Here is a 20,084-nt window from a genome sequence, read left to right as displayed (position 1 = left end):
ATTACCACAGATTGTATACTTTATTAGGCATTATTAGATATTGAGTGCAGGGCCTCTCCTGTGATAGCCAAGTGCTCTGCCACTAGCCACATACCTGGTTTGTTGTTAGGGTCGCTATTGCTATGATGAAACACCATAACCAAAGGCAAGTTACAGAGGAATGGCTTTATTTGCCTTATGCTTCTACACCATAATCCATCACTGAAAAAAGTCAAGACAAGAACTCAAGCAGAACAGGAACCTGGAGGCAGGAACTGCTGCAGTCCATGGAGGGGTGCTGCTCACTGGCTTGCTCCCCATGTTGCTCAGCCTGTTTTCTTAAAAAACCATCAGCCCAGGTATGACATCACCCACAGTGATCTCGGCCTTCATCCATCACTCACTAATGAAGAAAATGTCCTAGAGCCAGATCTTTTGGAGGCACTTTCTGAAGGAGGTTCTCTTGTTTCAGATGACTCTAGCTTGTGTCAAGTTGACATAAAACTAGCCAGCAAACCTGGCTTAGTATGTTTTATCTTAAATCCTTTAAGCTGGTTGAAAAATGTCTTTGGACTGCTTAATGTTTAAATAAAGATAGCAGTAACATTTTACATTACCATTTTTATCACTTTAGGAATATGTCAATGCTAAGATAAATTACATTGAATGAGCACACACACACATACATATATGTGTTTATAAAATGACTGAACATTTTGAGAGAAATTTAATTTGGGTCACTAAACCTCTTAGAACTTGCCAGGCTAGAAAAGGCAGTTTTAAGTACTGTAGTCTGTCTAAGCATGTGGTGGTCCTTACTCTTGCAACTAACTTTGCTGAATTTTTCCTGACCTCTTCATGAATTGGAAAAACTGAAGGAAAATATTAGTCTTACATAAATCATTTTGAGATTCCTTTATTAATACAATTGTATAGCATAGAGCCTTTGGGCTTGATGAATTTTGTCTTTTCTTTTTCAAATGGTATCTCACAAGCAAGTACATGAGGCATTAAAACAGAGATCCATGCCTGACCTGGGCTCCTGTCTTTTTTTTTTTTTTTTTATAGAAACTTGTGGTGGAGAATGTTGATGTTCTTACACAAATGAGGACCAGCTTTGACAAACCAGACCAGATGGCTGCACTCTTTAAAAGATTATCATGTGGGTAACCCGTGGTACTTTTTATAAACGTTCAAAAGATCTAACATGCAATATGTAACTTCTACCCAAAATTTGTAACATAAATGCAAGTAACAAACTATGAAAAGTGGTCTTTAGCATATGAAGAGAAATAGCAAAAAATGTTAGTCACAAGATCTTTTCAGTGTACATCTACTCTATTTATAATTCATTCATTCATTCATTCATTCATTCTCCAGGTGACAGGGTCTCAACCCCATAGAGGCCTTAAACTCACAACGGTCTCCCTGCCTCTGCTTTTTGAGTTGCTAGGATTAAAGATGTGTACCACTACACCAACTTTACTTCAGATATGCTTGACTATGTTTTTTAATACATGTCAGTTATTAGCAAATATTACATTTAATGAGTTCTTGAACCCACTAAACTTAATGTATTAAGTCTACAGTAATTTGACTAAAAGATAATTAACTTCTGAGTCTATAACTTTCTAAAACTCATTTCCATGATGTTTCCAGACACCATGTAAAGGCTGCAGTATATATTGACAGGTGTTAGATCTGCAACCATGGCCACAGTCAGCAGTTTTATCCTCTCAGCACCCCCTGCCTCTGTTGTCTTCTTCCTACTCTTAAACCCACACACACATTCCTGCAACCACAGAGCAGACTCAGGTCTGGCTTCTTTCACTTAGCATGCTTTTGAGATTTATCTGTCTGTGTTGTCCACTGGATCAATAATTTATTCCCTCTTTTTTTCTATTTAATTAGTATTCTATTGCATGAAAACCTAAGCCTGTCACTTACAGATTTAATTTTTCTTTAAATATCTTCTTGAAAATTATGCTTCAGTTATACTTTTCTCATAATGCTAAAGGTCTTCCCAGCACTAAAAACTTAAGAAACCAAAATAATTTGTATTGGAGAAAGGCAGAGTGAGTTTACTACTCTACCAAAATCCCAGGGGTAGGGAGGTGTGATAAGGGCTTGCTCAGAGAGTGCGCATGCCTACCATGAGCAAGGCCATGGCTGCTCTTCCAGCATTAGTGTATCTGAAACAGTATCAATAATTGGAAACAAAGCATGTATTTATATACTTCACCTCTTGATACTTTCTTTTCAAATACTTAGAGAATCACTTTATTGTTTGCCTTCTAGTTTTAAAACCTCACTTAATAAAAATTACCGTAAAATTAGTGCTACAAAACACTAAAGATGGTCTTGTAAAACACAGTAGTTGCCAGGACTTAAAAAGGAAGCCGTATGGGAGTTTGGGGTGTGATGGAGTTGTTTACCATCGAAGTAGTATTGCTAACAAATATATACATTATAATTTCATAGAACTGAAGACTAAGATGGGGAGCAGGAAGCTGAGTTTATTATGTGGTTGTTTTAAAAAGAAAGATCAACTTTACAGTTACAGGAGAAAAGCATTTTAACCTTTAGTTTTTATTATTTTGCTTTCTCTGGGTTTTTGTTTTTATTCTTTATTTCTTTATTATTTCTTCATTGTTTTTGTTCCTCCCATTTTCTGGAGTCAGCTGACCATGATGACACTACTAGCCTTAGCTATACTGAACTTGCCTAGTAATAAGCAGTCTTTTGATTGGACCTTGTCATTTGAAGCAGTTAATACACTGAAATGTTTAATAGCCCAGTCTTTAACTCTACTGTGCAACTGAAACTTAGTAAATTCTAAAGAGAATTTGCAGACTTGAAATATAATTCACTGTTCCTTAATGGGTGATGTTGGGATTTTCTTTTTTTTTTTTTTTGGTTTTTCGAGACAGGGTTTCTCTGTATAGCCTTGGCTGTCCTGGAACTCACTCTGTAGACCAGGCTGGCCTCGAACTCAGAAATCCGCCTGCCTCTGCCTCCCAAGTGCTGGGATTAAAGGCGTGCGCCACCACAGCGGCGATGTTGGGATTTTCTAAAACTAAATTTAAAGTGTTGAATCGTTGTGACCCATATTTATAAAATTAGCCTTAAAATAAAATATATTAAGCTTATTTTGTGTTTCATTAGAATAAGAAAAGATGTGCTTGAGAGAGGCTTCCTCAGAGCAGATGGCTATTCTGTGGGGTGGAATGTTCTTTGACCCCCCTCCTCTTAAGCTTTCTTCACCCCATATCCAGAAAGCCAGACGTTCCATTTAGAATCAGCAAGTCGTTCTTTAAAGAGACAAGCAAGGCATTATGATTTATTAAAAGTGGCCCTGAATTTGCCATCAGTATGGAATTGTTTTTCACTCTAAGACTTCTGTATCACTCAAATCTCATAGTGTTAACCCAGTCCTTACTTCCTGTCCTCAGAGGATCGCTCTTGGCCGTCACCCGATTCCAGACCATTATCTTCTAGCTTTCTGCCATGATTTTTTTTGTTTTGAAAATGTATTTCATTCCCTTTCATCCTCCTGTGACTATGTGTAAGCCTGCACACTGCAGTAGAACACTAGTCAGGATGGTGATCTTGGTGGTTTGGAGCTCTGTGTCCAGACCATACATAGCCTGTGGCCCAGTGCTTTTTTCCATTGGTGGTCTCCTGAGACCTGACCACGCTTCTATTTACCCTTTGAGAAATTTTGGCTAGTGAAGCTTTTTCTTTTTTTAAAGTTGTGTTTTTAATTACATTTAGAGTGTGTGTGCCTCTCTGTGTGTACATGCATGTATGCATGCATGTGCATGTCTCTGTATGTGTAAGGTCATATGTGCAGAGGACAGAAGTTGCTTCTCCTTCAGCCACGTGGGTGCTGAAGGCTGAGCTCAGGGTGAGCTGCCTCGCTGGCTCTTGTTTAGCTTTGCTTGGAGAATCTTTTCTTCCTGGTCTTCCTTTATGCCAACCAGGATGACATTTTCTCAGAGAAATCTTTTGTTGTTTTTTTATTTATTTTTCTGTCCATTTCTTTCCTCTGGTAGAAACACTTCCCTCGTCTCCCACTACACCACTGCTTATTACTCTCCAGTCCGCTGTTCATCAGGCACTCACATGGTGAAGACAGATAAAGATCAATAGATTGATTTTTGTTTATGCAGAACTTACCATGCATTTGTGTTGGTTTTTTTAAGTATGTTTTACATTTATCACATTTAGCTCATATTATTCTTATTTACATTGCTTAAAACATTTTATAGTTGAGAGTTTAAATTCTTAGACAGTCCAAACAAAACACCCAATTCCTGCTCATTAGACATCTGTGGTTAAGTTTCCTATACAGCTCTTTCTAGAAATTTATTTGAATTTTTCTCATATAAATATACTCATTTTAGGTGTGTGTATGTGTATGTGATATTTTAAGTGTGTATGTGTGTGGTAGATACACATACCCTGGTCCGTATGGCAGGTATCTTCCTTGGTAGTTACTTCACCATATGTTTTGAGACACTGTGTCCCAGGGCCTGAAGCTCATCAGTCGTGCAGGCTGGCTGTGCAGTACACTGTTTCCACTCCATGGCATCAGAATCACATGTGCTTGCACCCGCCCAGCTTTGTCATGGGTGCTCAGGATCCAAACCACACTTGCACAGCAAGCACTTTACGCACTGTGTCATCTTCCCAGCCTCGTCACCTTCTTACCTGTTTAGATTGCTTGCATTGAAGCCCAGGCTGTTTTTGTGTGTGTGTGTGTGTATATATATATATATATATATAATATTATATTATATTGTAACATAGTTCATTGTCATGTACAATGTAATGTAATGTAGTTCATTGCCTTGTATAGGGTATTTAATACATGTTACCTTTGAATCCCAGTTTCTTATTTTGTTAGCACAGTTTGAGTATTAAGGATATAGTAATCATTTTCAAAATAATTTTCTCTGAGCAACATACAAGTGTTCAAGTCCCTCACCATGGGTTCCAGTAACTTAGCTCTGCCCCAACTGCTTATAGTCTCCCAAACAGCACTGATCGGGATGGCCCTGTATAGCTCCTGAGAACAGAGGTTACTGGTATGGTCATAGCCCTGCTTATGATCTTAATATACATTTTTTTTTTCCTTTCTTGGCCACAAGTTAAGAATAAGGGGGCTAGAGAGATACCTCAACAGTTAGGAGTACTTACTGTTTTTGCAGAGGACTGGAGTTTGATTCCAGGTTTCCAGCGCCTTCATCAGTAGCACACAACTGTCAGTAACCACAGTTCCCAATTCCAGGGCATCAGACAGCTTCTTCTGGTCTCCTTGGCATCCACACTCTAGCTAGCGTCACACACAGAGACTCACAGAATTTTTTTTTTTTAAATTAAAATAAGAATGGGGGAGCCTAGGATAGAGAGATGGCTCAGTGGTTAAGTGCACTGACTGCTCTTTCAGAGGTCCTGAGTTCAATTCCCAATGCCCACCTGATAGCTCACAACTATCTGTAATGGAATCTGATGCCCTCTTCTGGTGTGTCTGAAGACAACTATAGTGTATCCGCATACATAAAATAAATCTTTGAAGAGGAAAAGAAAAGAAAGAAAGAAAAGAATAGGAGAGATGGTTTTGTGATTAAAAGCACTGTTCTTCCATAGAACCTGGGTTCTACTCCTAGCATGTACCTGGCAGCTTATAGTTCTCTGTAACTCCAGTCTCAGGGGATCTGATGCCCACTTCTGGCCTCTGTAGGTACCTGGCACATGAAAAGTACAAACATACATTCAGGCAAACACCTATACTGACACACTGAAATAAAACAAAAGAATTTAAAATCAGTAATTTACTCAGAGTTCCTGTACCATCTGAAGGCTTGACTCCTAACCATCCTGTGACCTTTGTCCCTAGCTTAATCCCTCTCCTTACTCCCACCTCTGCCAAGTTCATGAGGGGATTACTTCAAGATCACGATTAATGTGAGCGTCTAGTACATTTAAAAGAACAGGGCTGTGTGTGTGTGTTTGTGTGTGAGAGAGAGAGAGAGAGGGGGGGGGAGAAGGAGGGAGGGAGAGAGAGAGGGAGAGAGAGAATTGATAGATATTTTAAAGTTTAAATATTGGGTATCGGTATTTTTAAACATTTGTTGACTCAAATTGTCATTAATCATGGTATTCCAGAAATTTTGATTTTGAAAGTTTTCTCTAAAGCTAAAATAAAATGTCACTTTATGATTTTTTTTTCTCTTCTCTTTCTTGCAATGTAGCTGTTGACAGTGTCTTGAAAAGGATGACAATAATTGGTGTTATTTTATCCTTCCGGTCACTGGCACAAGAAGCACTGAGAGATGTAAGAAACGATTTCCGCATCATCTCTTCATTTTCCAAAAACTGAAATTCACAGTTAGCAATAGTAATAGTAAACGTGCAGTTTGTGTAGTAATGGGAAGTAAAGTACACTCTTTGGTTTGGTATTAATTTGGTTAGTGCACTATTTCAGCTTTATACATTAAAGCATTCCTTTAGAACTATACTCAGTTGCTTTAATACTGACTGCAAATCATTTCCATGTATTTTGGCTTTTTAGAAAGACGTGAAAGTTACTACATTTTTGTGAAAACCTGATTTTATCAAAGGGTAGTGTTTCCTAGCTGTGCAGTCTGCCAGGTAGCACTGACCCTGTTTTCGTGTTTTCCCTGTCTAGGTTTTGTCCTACCACATTCCTTTCCTCGTGAGCTCCATTGAAGATTTCAAGGATCACATTCCACGGGAAACTGATATGAAGGTAGAGTTTTGTTAGAGTTTGTAGTTGTAAAATGAGATGTTCAAGTTACATGAGGAATAAGATGTAAAAACCTGAAAATAGCACACATGCCTGGGATATCTAGGTCTCAGTACCAAAGAAATTCTAACCATTCTGAAAACTAGCCTTCTTTGATCAACCTTGTGATTATAAGGACATGAAATTTGTTAAAAATGAATCTATTAACCCCTTAATGTGATAGATTTTTCTTTCATGGTCATAAAGCAGAAAGATGAGTTGTTATGAACTCAAGTTGTATTCAATTTTTAAAATAGGTATTTAAAAGTCGTATACAACATAGCTATAGTCCACTCAAAACCAGGTTTTGTTTTTAGTATTTTATTTTTTCCTTAATGACTGACCATAAGGCAGAAAGTTGATAGCTTTTTAAGGGTCCATAGTTATTTTAAAATTTTTGATCCATGAGATCAAAACTGCTGATTTAATCCCAGCTGTGATTTCATAATGTATTTAAAGCACATGATGTACAGGGAGTCATAGTTATTGCAAGTGTCCATGTTTGAGACATGATTTTATACTTGATTTATTATATATACATGTGTGTGTCTGTCTATCCTTGTCCATCTGTTCCTCCCAGGGATCAAACAGGTTGTCAGGCTTGGTGGTAGAAGCCTCTGTCTGATGAACCTTCTTGATAGACTGCCTTGCGTATCTTGACTCTTGAATGGAGTTCAAATTTCAAAACGATGCCTTTCAAACGTTAGGGCGGGATGGGGTTTGAGTGTCTTCCTGTGTCATACACTCTAAATAATCCCCCTGCCTCTGCCTTAGCCTCCCAAACGCTGGGATTGCAGATGTATGCCACTGCTTGCTTTATTCAAATGGCTTATCATCTACTGCTCTGTTTTCGTTATCTGCCTCTTTTCATATGTCTCTCCTGACCTAACAGTTTGTGAGCATTCTCTCAGGATCCATTTACCTCTTCATTAATTCAGCTTGAAACTCTTTCCTCTTCTGTTTCTGTTTCTGCCTTTGGAAGTCCTGCCTGTCTGTGAGGCCAGGGTCACTTTCCATTTTCTAAGAACCGTTTCTAGATTCCCCAGTGATAAAAGAGTTTTTTCTTAATGCTAGTAGACAATTTTTCATTTTTCTTCTGTCTATATTTATATTAGATAATAAAAATCTTAAAGGCTTTGTTTCTTTTTAATGTTTGGTTTTCCTATAATGCTTTATAATGTAAGCATTTGAGAGTAATGATTGTCCTATGATTTTATGAATGAAACTATGAATAGAGCAGAAAATGAGTTTTCTAAGTAGAAATACAAGGTACAAAGTTAAGCAGTTCTTATTGAGCACACTGATGTCTAGGTGCTGAGAATTCTAATATAGTGCCTAAATTGAATTAATTATCCAATTCTTATTACTTACTATAATTTTTAAATTTAGTTTTTAGCAAACTATCAATGAAATTGACTTGGTTTAAAGAGCCCAAATATGATTTTTTTAGCAGCTTTATTCTGTGTCAGCAAAGTTGTTCATCTAAAGTGTACAGTTCCATGGTTTTGAATATAATCACAGAGGTATATCCATCACAGTTCACAGTTAGTTTTAAAGTGTTTTTATCATCCCCAAGAACGTCAGTACCCAGAGCAGGAGCTCCCCACTTTCAGCTCACTCCTCATTCTAGATGATAACTAGGTCTCTGGAGACATCTCTGCTTGAGTATAAATCATATAACAGAGTTTTTTGAATTAGATGTTGTTGGGGAAAAAAAGGCTGGGGATCCCAGGGTTTTTCCCACCATGCTGTGGGTAGTCGGCATGTGGGAACGCTCTGGGTTCCTCCAGCTGGATGTTGGGCCCGGCTGTTCATTAACTAAAAGCCTATCCCTGGCTCCTCACGGTTCCTCATAGCTGCGCGGCCCCAACACACGAGGAAGCCCTTGGGTTTCCAAAACTGGTTTATTCACATGGCGGATGGTGGATGGATCTGGATGCATACCCCCATAAACCCAGGATCGACCTGAGTTAAAAGGGGAGGGGAGGAGGGGGGAGGGGCTGGGGAGGAATGTTTAATGGCTCCACCTCTGGCCTTCAGGTACCTCATTAGTATGTAAATCTCTCTAGGGCCTGTTCACACCCTCCACCTGTGTACTTGACTGAAGGGTGAAGGTGGAATGGAGATTAGACCTCGTGTTAGGCCCAACAAGATGTCTTTAATTTAGCATGTTTTCATGGTCCACCATGTTACACAATGTGTTAGCACTTAATTTTTTAGTGTTTTATTGTGTGGATGTACTATAGTTTGTTTATTCAGTTAATCAATTACAGACAGGGTTGTTTTTACTTCTTAGATATTGTAAATAATGGTACCTTTTTTAATCCATGTTGATTTTTTTTTCTCTTGTATAGCGAATGGATTCTGTAGAAACTGTGTTTAGCTTTGAGGAACACCAAACAGATGGGCTATGTCGACACTGTTTTATATTGCTATCAACACTTAATGAGAGTCCAGGGGGTTCTGTATCCAGTCCTTGTCTTCTTGATGAGAGCTATTTTAGTAGGTGTGCAGAGGTATCAAACTTTGTTTTGATTTGCGTCTCCTTCCTTCGAGGCTGCCACACATCTAAGATGTGTCTGTGTGGCTTCTTTAGAGAAAGGTTTCTTTGGATCCTTTGCCCAGTTTTAAACCGTGTGTCACCTGTGTGTGCAGAGTTGGATCTCTCCTTTTACCTTTGCCTGGCCTCTAGGGATCGAACTCCATCTCAAGGCTTATGCCTTTTCCCATTGAGCTACCACTGACCCGCATCATTTTATTCTTGAACTATCAAGCGGTACTATATCTTCAGTAGAATCAGGGTTCTGAATTCTCTTTTCAGTTTCTTGGTAGTATCCAAGAATCACAAAATTCAGCATACTTTAGCTAGTTTTTTCTTTTGTTTACAGTTTTGCTGTCAAACAAATACTGTCTTGACAAAGGTCATCAGGATTTATGGCTGTATTTTCTTCCAAAATTTTTAAATTTAACTTTTATGATTATATCTTTGAACGTTGAATTTGTGTTGATGTATGGTGAGCAGTGTGTCTCTGCAACTTAGTCCATGGCTGTATCTATTTGTCTGAGCTTTATTAACTGTTAATATCAAAGATAACCAATTATGTATACAGTTTTTAACTAAAATATCAGTCAGCATATCTTGACTAATTAGAATCTATGAATGATGTAGAAATTGCTTTATCAGATTCTTAGGTTTTTAATTTTTTTCTGTAATTGCTATATTTATAGATCCGATTAAGCATTGAATCCCTGAAGTTTTTCATTAAGTAACTGAATGTAAACATAGGTTCAGTAATACTAATTCACTATTGTTTGTTTATTCATTTCTCGATGTTTACTCTAGCCCAGGCAGAGCTGGTTCTGTAGCCCAGACTGGCCTTGAACTCTGAAGTGCTGATATTACAGGTGTAAGCCACCACAACTGGCTTTATTTATTTCTTTTGACTTGATATTTTACTTCCATCTTAGCAAGACAAAAGGTAACTTTAGGATGATTCTGTGGAGCTTGCTACAGAGGGGCTTCAAGTCTTGTTTGCACAGTGGGAAATTACAAGGTTCAGGGAAGGTTAAAGCATTGTCTAGTGTGGATTACCTACACTGTCAACCCTGCTTCAGCCAAGGTGCTGAAATCTTCTAGTATGTTTGTAGGCAGAGTGATGTATACCATAAATATTTTCTTACTAAAGTAAACTTTCTCAGAAGTTTGTTAAAATACTTCTTTCTTTGTAATTCCTGTATTTTTATTAGGTTGCGATGAATGTGTATGAGCTGTCGTCGGCTGCTGGATTACCATGTGAGATTGATCCTGCCTTAGTTGTAGCTCTTTCCTCACAAAAATCAGGTAAAATGCATTAAAATATGGAGCTTTCTTATTAAAATTATAGGGCAGCCTAGGTATACATGTAGTACTTATTTTTCAAAATGTCTTCTTGTGTTAAGCTTTATGTATTCATTCATTCATTCATTCATTTGTAATTGGAATAGATCTGGATACAAAAGCCAAAATGCCTTGCTTTGGAGTTTTTGCTGAAGCATAGTCATCACATACAGTCCAAGCCATACTACTGGACGAAGCTGTTACAGTCCTTTGGTGTAGATAGAAACAGCAGTGCAGAGGAACTATGCCATTTCAGGTTTAGTGAGCTCGGGGAGAAGAGGAAGAAATGCGTAATACAAACTAAGATGGAAGCACCAATGTAATCAGAGAGAAAAAAACAAGCACTTGGGAAAAAGCTTCTAAGAAAGTGAAAGCGAATCATGAACTACACTGCAGTGAGCGTGAGGATGATATCGGTGTCTGTGGAGTCAGTGCAAGAACACTCAGATAAGTGTGAGAGAAAGGACTGGACACACTCAATATGGAACAGCTCTGTCGGGAACAGAGGAAGAAAATTATAAAAGCTAGAGGCAGGAGGAAAATCAAGACATACTACTTGTGCTGGGAATCACACTCTCACTTTAGCCGTACCCCAGCTTGTGAAAAGGACTTTGTGAGATGGAGAAGATGAGAATGTTTATATGCTGGTGGAAAACAGCCCTTATGATAGCCAGGGAGTTGGGAACTACAGAAGGGTGTCCTGTTTTAATTACAATAGATGGTCACCATAAAAAGGTGCTATGCAACCCCCCATCCCATCCTGCCTCCAGTTTGCCTCTATGAGGGTATTCTCTCACCTACCTGCCTCATAATACTGACCATTTAGAAATTTTAAGGTCAGTTCTTTGAAATGTAGTATCAAAAAAATGTTCAAAGTAATTCTTGGTTTCTCTACAATGTAAATAAGGTGGTTTTTGTTTTTATTGTTGATGATGTTGTTTTTTTGGTTGGTTGGTTTGGTTTTGATATTGAAGTGCCCTCTCTACTCTTTTGATTTTAATTTTTCTTTTAAGTTTTTTCACTTACTTTATGTATATGAGTATTTTGCCTACCCTTAATTATAGGCACCTGGTGCATGTCTGGTGCCCAAGGAGCTAAGAAGAGGGCATCAGCCTCAGAGCTGGTATTACAGACGGTCGGGAGCCATCATGTGGGTGCTGGGAGCTGAACCCAGGTCCTCTGCAAGAGCAGCAAGTGCTCTTGGCCACTGAGCCCCTTTTCTATTGAGCCAACTTGCAGTCATTGAGTTATTAGTTTTCTTTTTAATTACACTGTTTTTCCTGATTCAAATAATATATAAATCATTGCTTCTAGGTATTTTTATGGTCAACCAAAGTTTTAAAGATATACTGTGTTTCTGTTTTCCTGTGATCAATCCATAGTTTCATATAATTGCCAACTGCAGGGTAACTAGAAGTTCTTAGGTGTCAGATAAGAAGCCAAGTGCTAAACAGAAAAATTTACATACTGTAAGTATTTCAGTAAAGATTATGTTCTTATAGCTACAGAGTGTGTTAGATGTTTTCATTCATAAACTGCTTCCTTCTGTTTTCTAGAATGGAGAAATAAGTAATGCATTTCCCTTTTCAATGTTGGTAACCTTTAAGCAATATATTTAAAATTATATTCTTAGCTATCTTAGGGAAAGAAAAAGATTTTTTTTTTCTTTTAGTGAATTTTCAGATTATAAGATAAGAAATTTATAAATGCTAATATGTATGGTATTCTCATAAGTATTCATCAGTTTTCCATTAGAAAATTTAAATAAAATTTATTACCTTTATTTTGTAGGTTAGATTATTAACTTTCAAATAATCCTGGAGAAAAGCTTGATTTTCATTCCTTATTCTTTTCTTTAGAGAACATTAGTCCAGAAGAAGAATATAAGATCGCTTGCCTCCTGATGGTTTTTGTAGCAGTCTCCTTGCCTACACTGGCCAGCAATGTGATGTCACAGTACAGCCCTGCAATAGAAGGTACCTGGTTTACAATTGTTGTGACAGTGAAAGAACATTGGCTTTAGTGTTGCCTGTATTTTTCTCTTTAGATAGTTAATTTGTTTTCTGATAAAATAGTGCTCAAGTTCTGCCAGGTAGTAGCTTTGAAGTGGGCATCCTAATTTTCTGAAATGTGAAATGTATATAGGTCTGCTCAGAAGTGAAGGAGAGGATAGTGTGCATGTTCATATAATGGGGCGGTTTTAGGGACTAAGAGGGCCTGCCTTAAAGCAACTTAGCCCTTATCATTTGTGTAGGACCAAGCATCACGTCTTTCCAGAGTGTTTGCACTGACCTGATTGTTGGTTGCATCCTTACTGTAATATTTAAAAGCACTCATGCTCATAAAATGAAAAGACTAAGTCACTGTGGACCCTAATTCTTAGTCAGTCATACTGCTGTTCATGTAGTCTGAGGAGTCATTAAAGCTTGCCGTCTGTGTGTCACAATAGTATTTTGTGGTCACACAGACTGCACAGCCCTGTTTGTTCTTTCCCAGGACACTGCAACAATATACATTGTTTGGCCAAAGCCATCAACCAAATTGCTGCAGCTTTGTTTACAATTCACAAAGGAAGTATTGAAGACCGACTTAAAGAATTCCTGGCGGTATGTCTAATTAAATATCATGACATTTTACAAAGAAAAAAATGATGCGTATGTTATGCAGCAGTACATTCCCATTATTTCTACATTTTATTTAATGTTCTCCAAAGACATTTTTGTTCTCAGTTTATTAAGTATTAAATCTTGTTTCTTTTTTAACGTTTTGTTTTTGGAAAGGTAGATTGCATTAAGTTTATCACTGTTTTCCCTCTAGCTTGGAGTCTTTCCTTCCACAGCTCTGCTATGTGGCCTGTTTGCTTAAACTAATGTTTGGACTAGAGATTCTCTTCACATTCAAGATATTTTTTTTCTTCAAAGAAAAATGGAGGCCTAGAGAGAGAATGTGTCCTTTAAAGATGCAGTTTGCTCATTTCCATTTACTCAGACAGAGACCATGAGGAGTGACAAACTCCACAGTAAGAGCACTGCTTGAGAGTTGTGACGGAGCACAAACCAGACCGTAGTTAATGGGGAGGCAGAGATAGGATGACAAGCCTGGGCTAACAGGTGAGATCTTTCCAAAAAACAAAGGGCTAGAGTGACGGCTTCTCAGTTCCCAGACCTACATTAGGCAGCTCACAACTACCTGTAACTCCTGTCCCAGCGACCAGCCAGCATGGGTACTGCATACACACAGTACACACACATTTATTCAGGTACTCACACGGAAAATAAAAATAAATATTTAAAACAGTAGCAGAAGTTATTTTTCCTTATTCCACTTATTTGAAGAAATACTATTAATAGGTATGAAAGTCAACTTATAATAGGTATAAAAGTATTACTCAGAGGGCTAAAGATGGGCCAGCAGTTAAGGATGCTTACTGTTCTTCCACAGGTTCAGTTCCTAGCACCCACGTCAGATGTCTCAGGACTGCCTCTAACTACAGTTCTTGAGATTTGATGCCCACTTCTACACAAAGTCATGAAGGCATATACATACACACTTATGAAGTGGGTGATATTTAGAAAAGCTGCGTTGTGGTCCGTCTCTATTAGCTATCTGGGCTGCTCTCCATGTTCCCCCACTAGAAGTGGCCAGAGGCCAAGAGTGCCCCACGAGATGTTACCGAAGCGGTTGGTTCCTCTGATCAACTCCATGGAGACCATGCTCCAAAGCATGGCTCTTGGACCAACCCCATCACCCTCATGGTTCTCTGCTAAGCTCCAGACAATACCCACCATTCTCATGGTGCCTAGTAGAATGAAGACTCTTAATGCTTAAAGATTATCCAACGGATTTATATATTTGGAAATGCTCAATACACAAGATGCCCACACAATTGAATTGTTACCCAATATCTAACCCTTTGATAGAAATTGCTACCCGGGACTGCTAGAGATCCATTGTTCTTCCTCCATGTTGCTTCCTTTCTCCCCTTCTCTTTCCTCCTCCCCCTCCTTTTCCTCCCAACTCCTCACTCTGCCTCCGTGTTCTACTGCCCAATCACCAAGCTCCACTGCAAATACAATGTGGCAGGAAAATATCCTGCTCTACACATAAACAAAAATAAACCCATAAAATTACATGTGACTTGCTACTAAAAGAGTTACGTTAAATCTGTCATCAGACATGGTTTACTGCAGTATTTTTCTTTACCAGTATATTTTTTTCATACTTTGCTTAAAGAGCAGATACTTTTAGCAAAATGAACCCTAGAATATTTGGGCTTTTTCTTTGTTGAAAATCTTGTTAGCGTGTATGTGTGTGTATATGTGTGTGTGTGTGTGTGTGTGTGTGTGTGTGTGTGTGTGTATGAATACAACAGGAATTTAAGAAGGAACTCAAGTTTGAAAACATTATTACAATTCAGTTGTTTTCCTTTTATTTACTATATTTCTTTTTGGGGGTTTAATGTTCTTAAAATTACTATGAATACAACCCCAGCTTGAAATTGTCTTCTTATTTAGGATCTAAAAAGGACACGGTACATTTACCTCTTATCTATAGATTATGCATTCTCAGTTCCCCACACCAAGAGGGAACTTGAAGCCAGGGATAGTACTGAACTACATGCATACATGCACACGCGCATACCAACTAAATATGGGAAACTATTAAAGCACAATAAATTATTAATAGAAAAGTTTCACCAGTCTACATGCCATAATAACAGTTCAGAGAGAGAAATCTCTCAAAATACTTTATTGTCCTATGTCCACCCTTCTCATGACCTGAGATGACACTGGTGTGGAGTAAGTAAATGAAGGTGATGATATAGACATTGGTGGACTGTGAGGGTGGTCATTGACTCTAGACAGTACTTCAATGGGGGGATCCTCTGCTTTGGGTGATACTGATCATGACTTGATACCAAAAGAGAGTAGTGCTAAGTCTACCCATCAGACATAGCTGCATGTAGTTCTTAACAGATAATGGTGATGGCTGGAGATTCTCAACAGCCTTTAACAGAAACGTTGGAAGAATATTGTAATCAGTATTTACTGTATTTCTAACTCATGAAAGTATTGGTACAGAGGTTGTAGTTTTTCAGGGATCATGTGGTTGACCTCAGTGCTGTATTGCATCCAGAGACCTTACTCCATTAATCTCAACTTTTAGAGCCTATGCAGTGTAGAACACTTTGGCATACTTCAGTAACGTGCTCGGTGCTTCTTCTCTCTTCCTCTTCTGTATTGTCTGTAGAAGACTCAGCTTCTACAGCCCTTGTGTGTTAATAGCTCTTTGTGTGCTGCAGCATGGTCTTTACCAAGTAGTTCAGCAGCTCCTGTCCCACCAACTTGTCTTTTTGTTTTTAAGTGATTTTCTGATTTTCCTATCTATCCCCAGAAAGCGTTTAAAGCAACTCATCTATCACCATATCCATGAGTTCCTCATATAGGTTCTAGTTTTCCTGATCCATTGCTGTTTTAATGAATGTTGTTGTGTCCACAGTAGCAGGTAGTTGTCCGTACTGCATTATGTCCAGATTGGGGTTTCCTTTGATTGCTAGTTGATTACAAACAAATACCAGGAGGTGGATATGGCCTTAATAAATTAAATAATACTCTGGTCAAATTAAAACACTCAGCATCACATTTTCTTCTTCCTCCCTCCCTTCCTACCTTTATCATCATTGGGATTTTTGAGACAGGGTCTCTGTGTAGTCCTAGCTGTCCTGGAACTCACTATGTAGACCAGACTGGCCTCTAACTCACAGACATCCATCTGCCTCCCCAGCACAGAGATTAAAGGCATGTACTAGCACGCCTGATTAAGCATTATATTTCATTGTCTCTTTTTGCAGAAGTTCAGGGTAGTCAGATGTTGTCTGTTAGTTTTATGGGGCTTTTAATTCAAACCCTCTTCCAACCATACGATTGTCACCCACACTACAGTTTTTATTTCTGAGGCCCTTGTGTCCATTACTCTGTACAGTGGCATACACTGTGGCTATAACCTTCAGTTTGACATGTGGCAGCAGCGTTAGAACAAATTCCCTTCTGTAGGTAGATTAGCTTTTCCTGGAGATTTCAGAGTCTTGATAGAAACTTTTTCTTCCTCTGAGAATGTCTACATTCTCACAGGAAGGAAAGACTAACTCCTCCTTGGCTGTACATTTGCAAGCAGTCTCGCTGTAGTGTGGGCACCATTATATTGAAAGGGTCACTTGAACAGAAACTGCATTATCGCGTCATTCAGCCAGGTAACTAATGACCAGGTGACTAAACATGCAGGTACATACATAATGTGGATGTGCTGAACAGAGGGACGACTCTGTTCCTGAGGAACATGGAGCAGAATCATACATAGAATGGCATGGAATTCAAATTTAGGAACTGATTATTGGAAACTGGGAAATTATGAAATTTTCTATTTTTCTTTCCAACCATGTTTGACCATTAAAAGCAAAACTATTTGTATAAGGGAGGGGGGCTGCTGAAGAGTATTATGGATCTTGGGAAGAGAGAAAACAATTTGAATCATTAAGAAACAAACTTGAGGAAAATGTTAGTTTTAACGGATATTTGATTGTATGTATACTTAATTGTTGATTGATGTGAGCTCTCTAGCTCATCGAACTTCATACATTGAAAAGTGGAAGCTTGTTGAAGGTAGAATTGTAATGAAAATAAACATGGAAGTGAGCAGCGCTTCCTTGCCATCCTCATTGAATACATGTGTGTACTTTTAAGCTTGCATCCTCCAGTCTACTGAAAATCGGCCAAGAGACAGATAAAACTACAACAAGAAATAGAGAATCGGTTTATTTGCTACTGGATATGGTATGTCTCATTTCAATTTAATTAACTTTTACTGATAACAAAATGTTTTAGTCCTTAACATACCTCTGCTTGGCAAGTGAAAGTTTTGTTGGTATTTTGTTTCTTTTGTGATTTTTGGTTTTTCTCCATTTCTTGTGGTCACTCCACCCAAATAATACACTTTCTAAAAATTTCTGCAAAGACTGGCGCTACTGCTGTTTGCCCATAGGTCAGTAATAGGAAGTCGTAAGACCGAAGGTGAGCGTTGATGTCCTGGAAGGATGTGCTCAGGTCTCTTATTTTCCTGCTAAGCCAAGTTTAGTTCTCTGCCCTTCCCATGGCAGTGCCTGTGAGACTCTTAGTTTCCTTTGCCTGTGGAGAGCTGTGTCTCTCTGGAGAATCAGCAGAACTCCTGACTCCATTTCCTTCCCCAGATGATTTTTCCCGATCACACAGGCCTGTGTTAGACTTTCTTTCCTCTTGAACTCTAGAATTTACTGCTTTCTACTTAATCATAGTTGGTCTTATTTTTTACTTTACTTTCTAGCTTGATTTTGAGCTTCTTAAAATGTACCATTACATTTGTAATATGTTCGTTTTCACTTTTATGTTGAGAGTATTGCTGCAGATGTGTGTTCTCTGTGTTCCTATTGATTGATAAACTTGAAAGTATTTAAAAGTATTTTGATAGGCTTCACTCAAGCACATTTGTATTTTAGATTCTGAAGTAAAATGGTTTGTGTCTGTTTCAAATGAGAAGAATATAGAGTTGTTTACCACTCCCAAAAAACTTGACTTTTGACTTTTTCTTTACTTTTTCAGATTGTACAAGAATCACCATTCCTGACAATGGATCTCTTGGAATCTTGTTTTCCTTATGTGTTGCTGAGAAATGCATACCATGCTGTCTACAAACAAAGTGTTACATCTTCTGCATAGAGTACCTACTCAAGACAAGCACGAGTTTTTGTTGCCTTGTTTTATCTGTAAACTGTGGAACTATTTTACCTTAAAGCCTGAAACAGTTTTGTGGATTAAATTTTCTTCATGCTGTTGTATTTTCTGATCATGGGCTTCCTAATATGGTCGTACTACAGTACATTTGGTTAATTTAGTTATTCATTCTCAAAACTCAGTGAATTCTATGATTTTAGAGTATCATTTGTTTGAAATACCATTAACACTATGTTTTTGATAACTGATAATGAAAAAACTTGCTTGTTTATTTCTGAAGAAGAATTGTATTTAGTGATTATTTTAGATAGTGATATGATAGCACCCATCTGTGTGTAAATTATTTCATATAGGGAGAGTTCTGATCTGTACCTACGGTTCTTTCTGAGATCAAGACTGGATGTGCATATCGGTGATGCTTACGAATACATTTCTACTTTATTTTGAACATTTGCCAAACTAAATACCTAACACTGTTTAACCTTAGAAATGTTAGACAACTTGAGCATTGGAAGCAGATTCTGAATTTCTCAAACAGCAGCATATGCTGTTGCCTGTAGAAAGCCTACTGATAATCTCATCCCGTGCTGCTGGGTTGGCAGCTGCACTACCTTGGACCATGCTGTATAATAAACAACCAGACACTTGTCAACTGTTGATACAGATGTTAGTCCTGAATCACTTTTTATATGTTTTAAAATTTGAAATTCAAGTGTACCTGCCATAACATAAATAAACACTAGACGGTATCACATTTTGAATGATTTCTTTAAAATCTTTGGAAACCTATTTGACAATATGAAATTTCCAGTTTAAACTTTGTTAAAGTAAACATAGATTTAGCAGATTCATTATTACAGAGTTTTTTAAAATGTTTTAAAAAATACTCCTGGAAAAAATACTGAAATTAGGAGTGTGTGGGGTGCGTGCGTGTGTGTGTGTGTGTGTGTGTGTGTGTGTGTGTGTGTGATTGTCTTGCTATATCTATTACCAAATGAAATTGTTGAGGAATAACAAAAAATGGAGTGGCCATGCCACTAGGCTGTGTTGTTACAGACAGGTCAGTGCTAGGTAGGAAGTCCACATGTGCTCTGCTTTAGTTTGGCCTGGATGGCAGAGTGGCACATTTTACCTTCTGATTGGTATGAGGCAGCCTCTGCTGCTCTGCGTCTGGACAGCACAGAGCTGCTGTTCATAGCCTCTATGTACACTGCTCACTGGGTTGAGATCAGCAAAATTGTTTATGAACCTAATTTTGTTTCCCTTGCTCAGACACAGAAAGTGGGGTAGGATCCTGGGGCCACGTGACTCTCATACTCCTTTTTGTGCAGAGTTTGTGTTTAGAACAGTAAATAGCCATTATTAAGGAATTGACATAGTTTGATAAGGATTTCTTAAGGTGAGTTTTAAAATAGAATAGTTTCTATTGTTCTCCATGTAATTATGCTAACATTTAATGCTGTTTGCTTCAGAATATTATACTGGACCAGAAAGATGGCTCAGTAGGTAAAGGTGCTTGCCACTGGGCCTGGTGACCTGAAGTCAGTTCCTGGGAGTGCCAGCTCCTGGAGGTTGTCCTCTGACCTTCATGTGGATGTGGCATACACATTCTCACCCCCAACTAAGTAAGAAATAAATAGTAGTTTTTAAAATA

General features: G+C 38.2%; 1 protein-coding gene across 4 annotated transcripts in view; it reads left to right on the top strand.

Annotated features, from left to right (window-relative positions):
- Positions 1 to 19,184, top strand: part of Nckap1 (NCK associated protein 1) — a 79,518-nt gene extending 60,334 nt beyond the window's left edge. For all 4 annotated transcript variants that reach the window (XM_034494204.2, XM_034494203.2, XM_034494202.2 and 1 more), the window contains 8 exons: positions 1,048 to 1,141; positions 6,237 to 6,319; positions 6,674 to 6,754; positions 10,538 to 10,631; positions 12,527 to 12,643; positions 13,164 to 13,273; positions 17,408 to 17,497; positions 18,299 to 19,184. In XM_034494204.2, coding sequence (XP_034350095.1) covers positions 1,048 to 1,141; positions 6,237 to 6,319; positions 6,674 to 6,754; positions 10,538 to 10,631; positions 12,527 to 12,643; positions 13,164 to 13,273; positions 17,408 to 17,497; positions 18,299 to 18,415 — 786 coding nt within the window. In that variant the 3' untranslated portion in view covers positions 18,416 to 19,184. The remainder of the gene's footprint in view (positions 1 to 1,047; positions 1,142 to 6,236; positions 6,320 to 6,673; positions 6,755 to 10,537; positions 10,632 to 12,526; positions 12,644 to 13,163; positions 13,274 to 17,407; positions 17,498 to 18,298) is intronic.
- Positions 19,185 to 20,084: the final 900 nt, after the last annotated feature.

The sequence above is a fragment of the Arvicanthis niloticus genome, chromosome 2 (assembly GCF_011762505.2).
Source record: "Arvicanthis niloticus isolate mArvNil1 chromosome 2, mArvNil1.pat.X, whole genome shotgun sequence".
Lineage (NCBI taxonomy): Eukaryota > Metazoa > Chordata > Mammalia > Rodentia > Muridae > Arvicanthis > Arvicanthis niloticus.
Note: the sequence above shows the minus strand (reverse complement) of the source record. Positions and strands in the feature narration are given on the sequence as shown.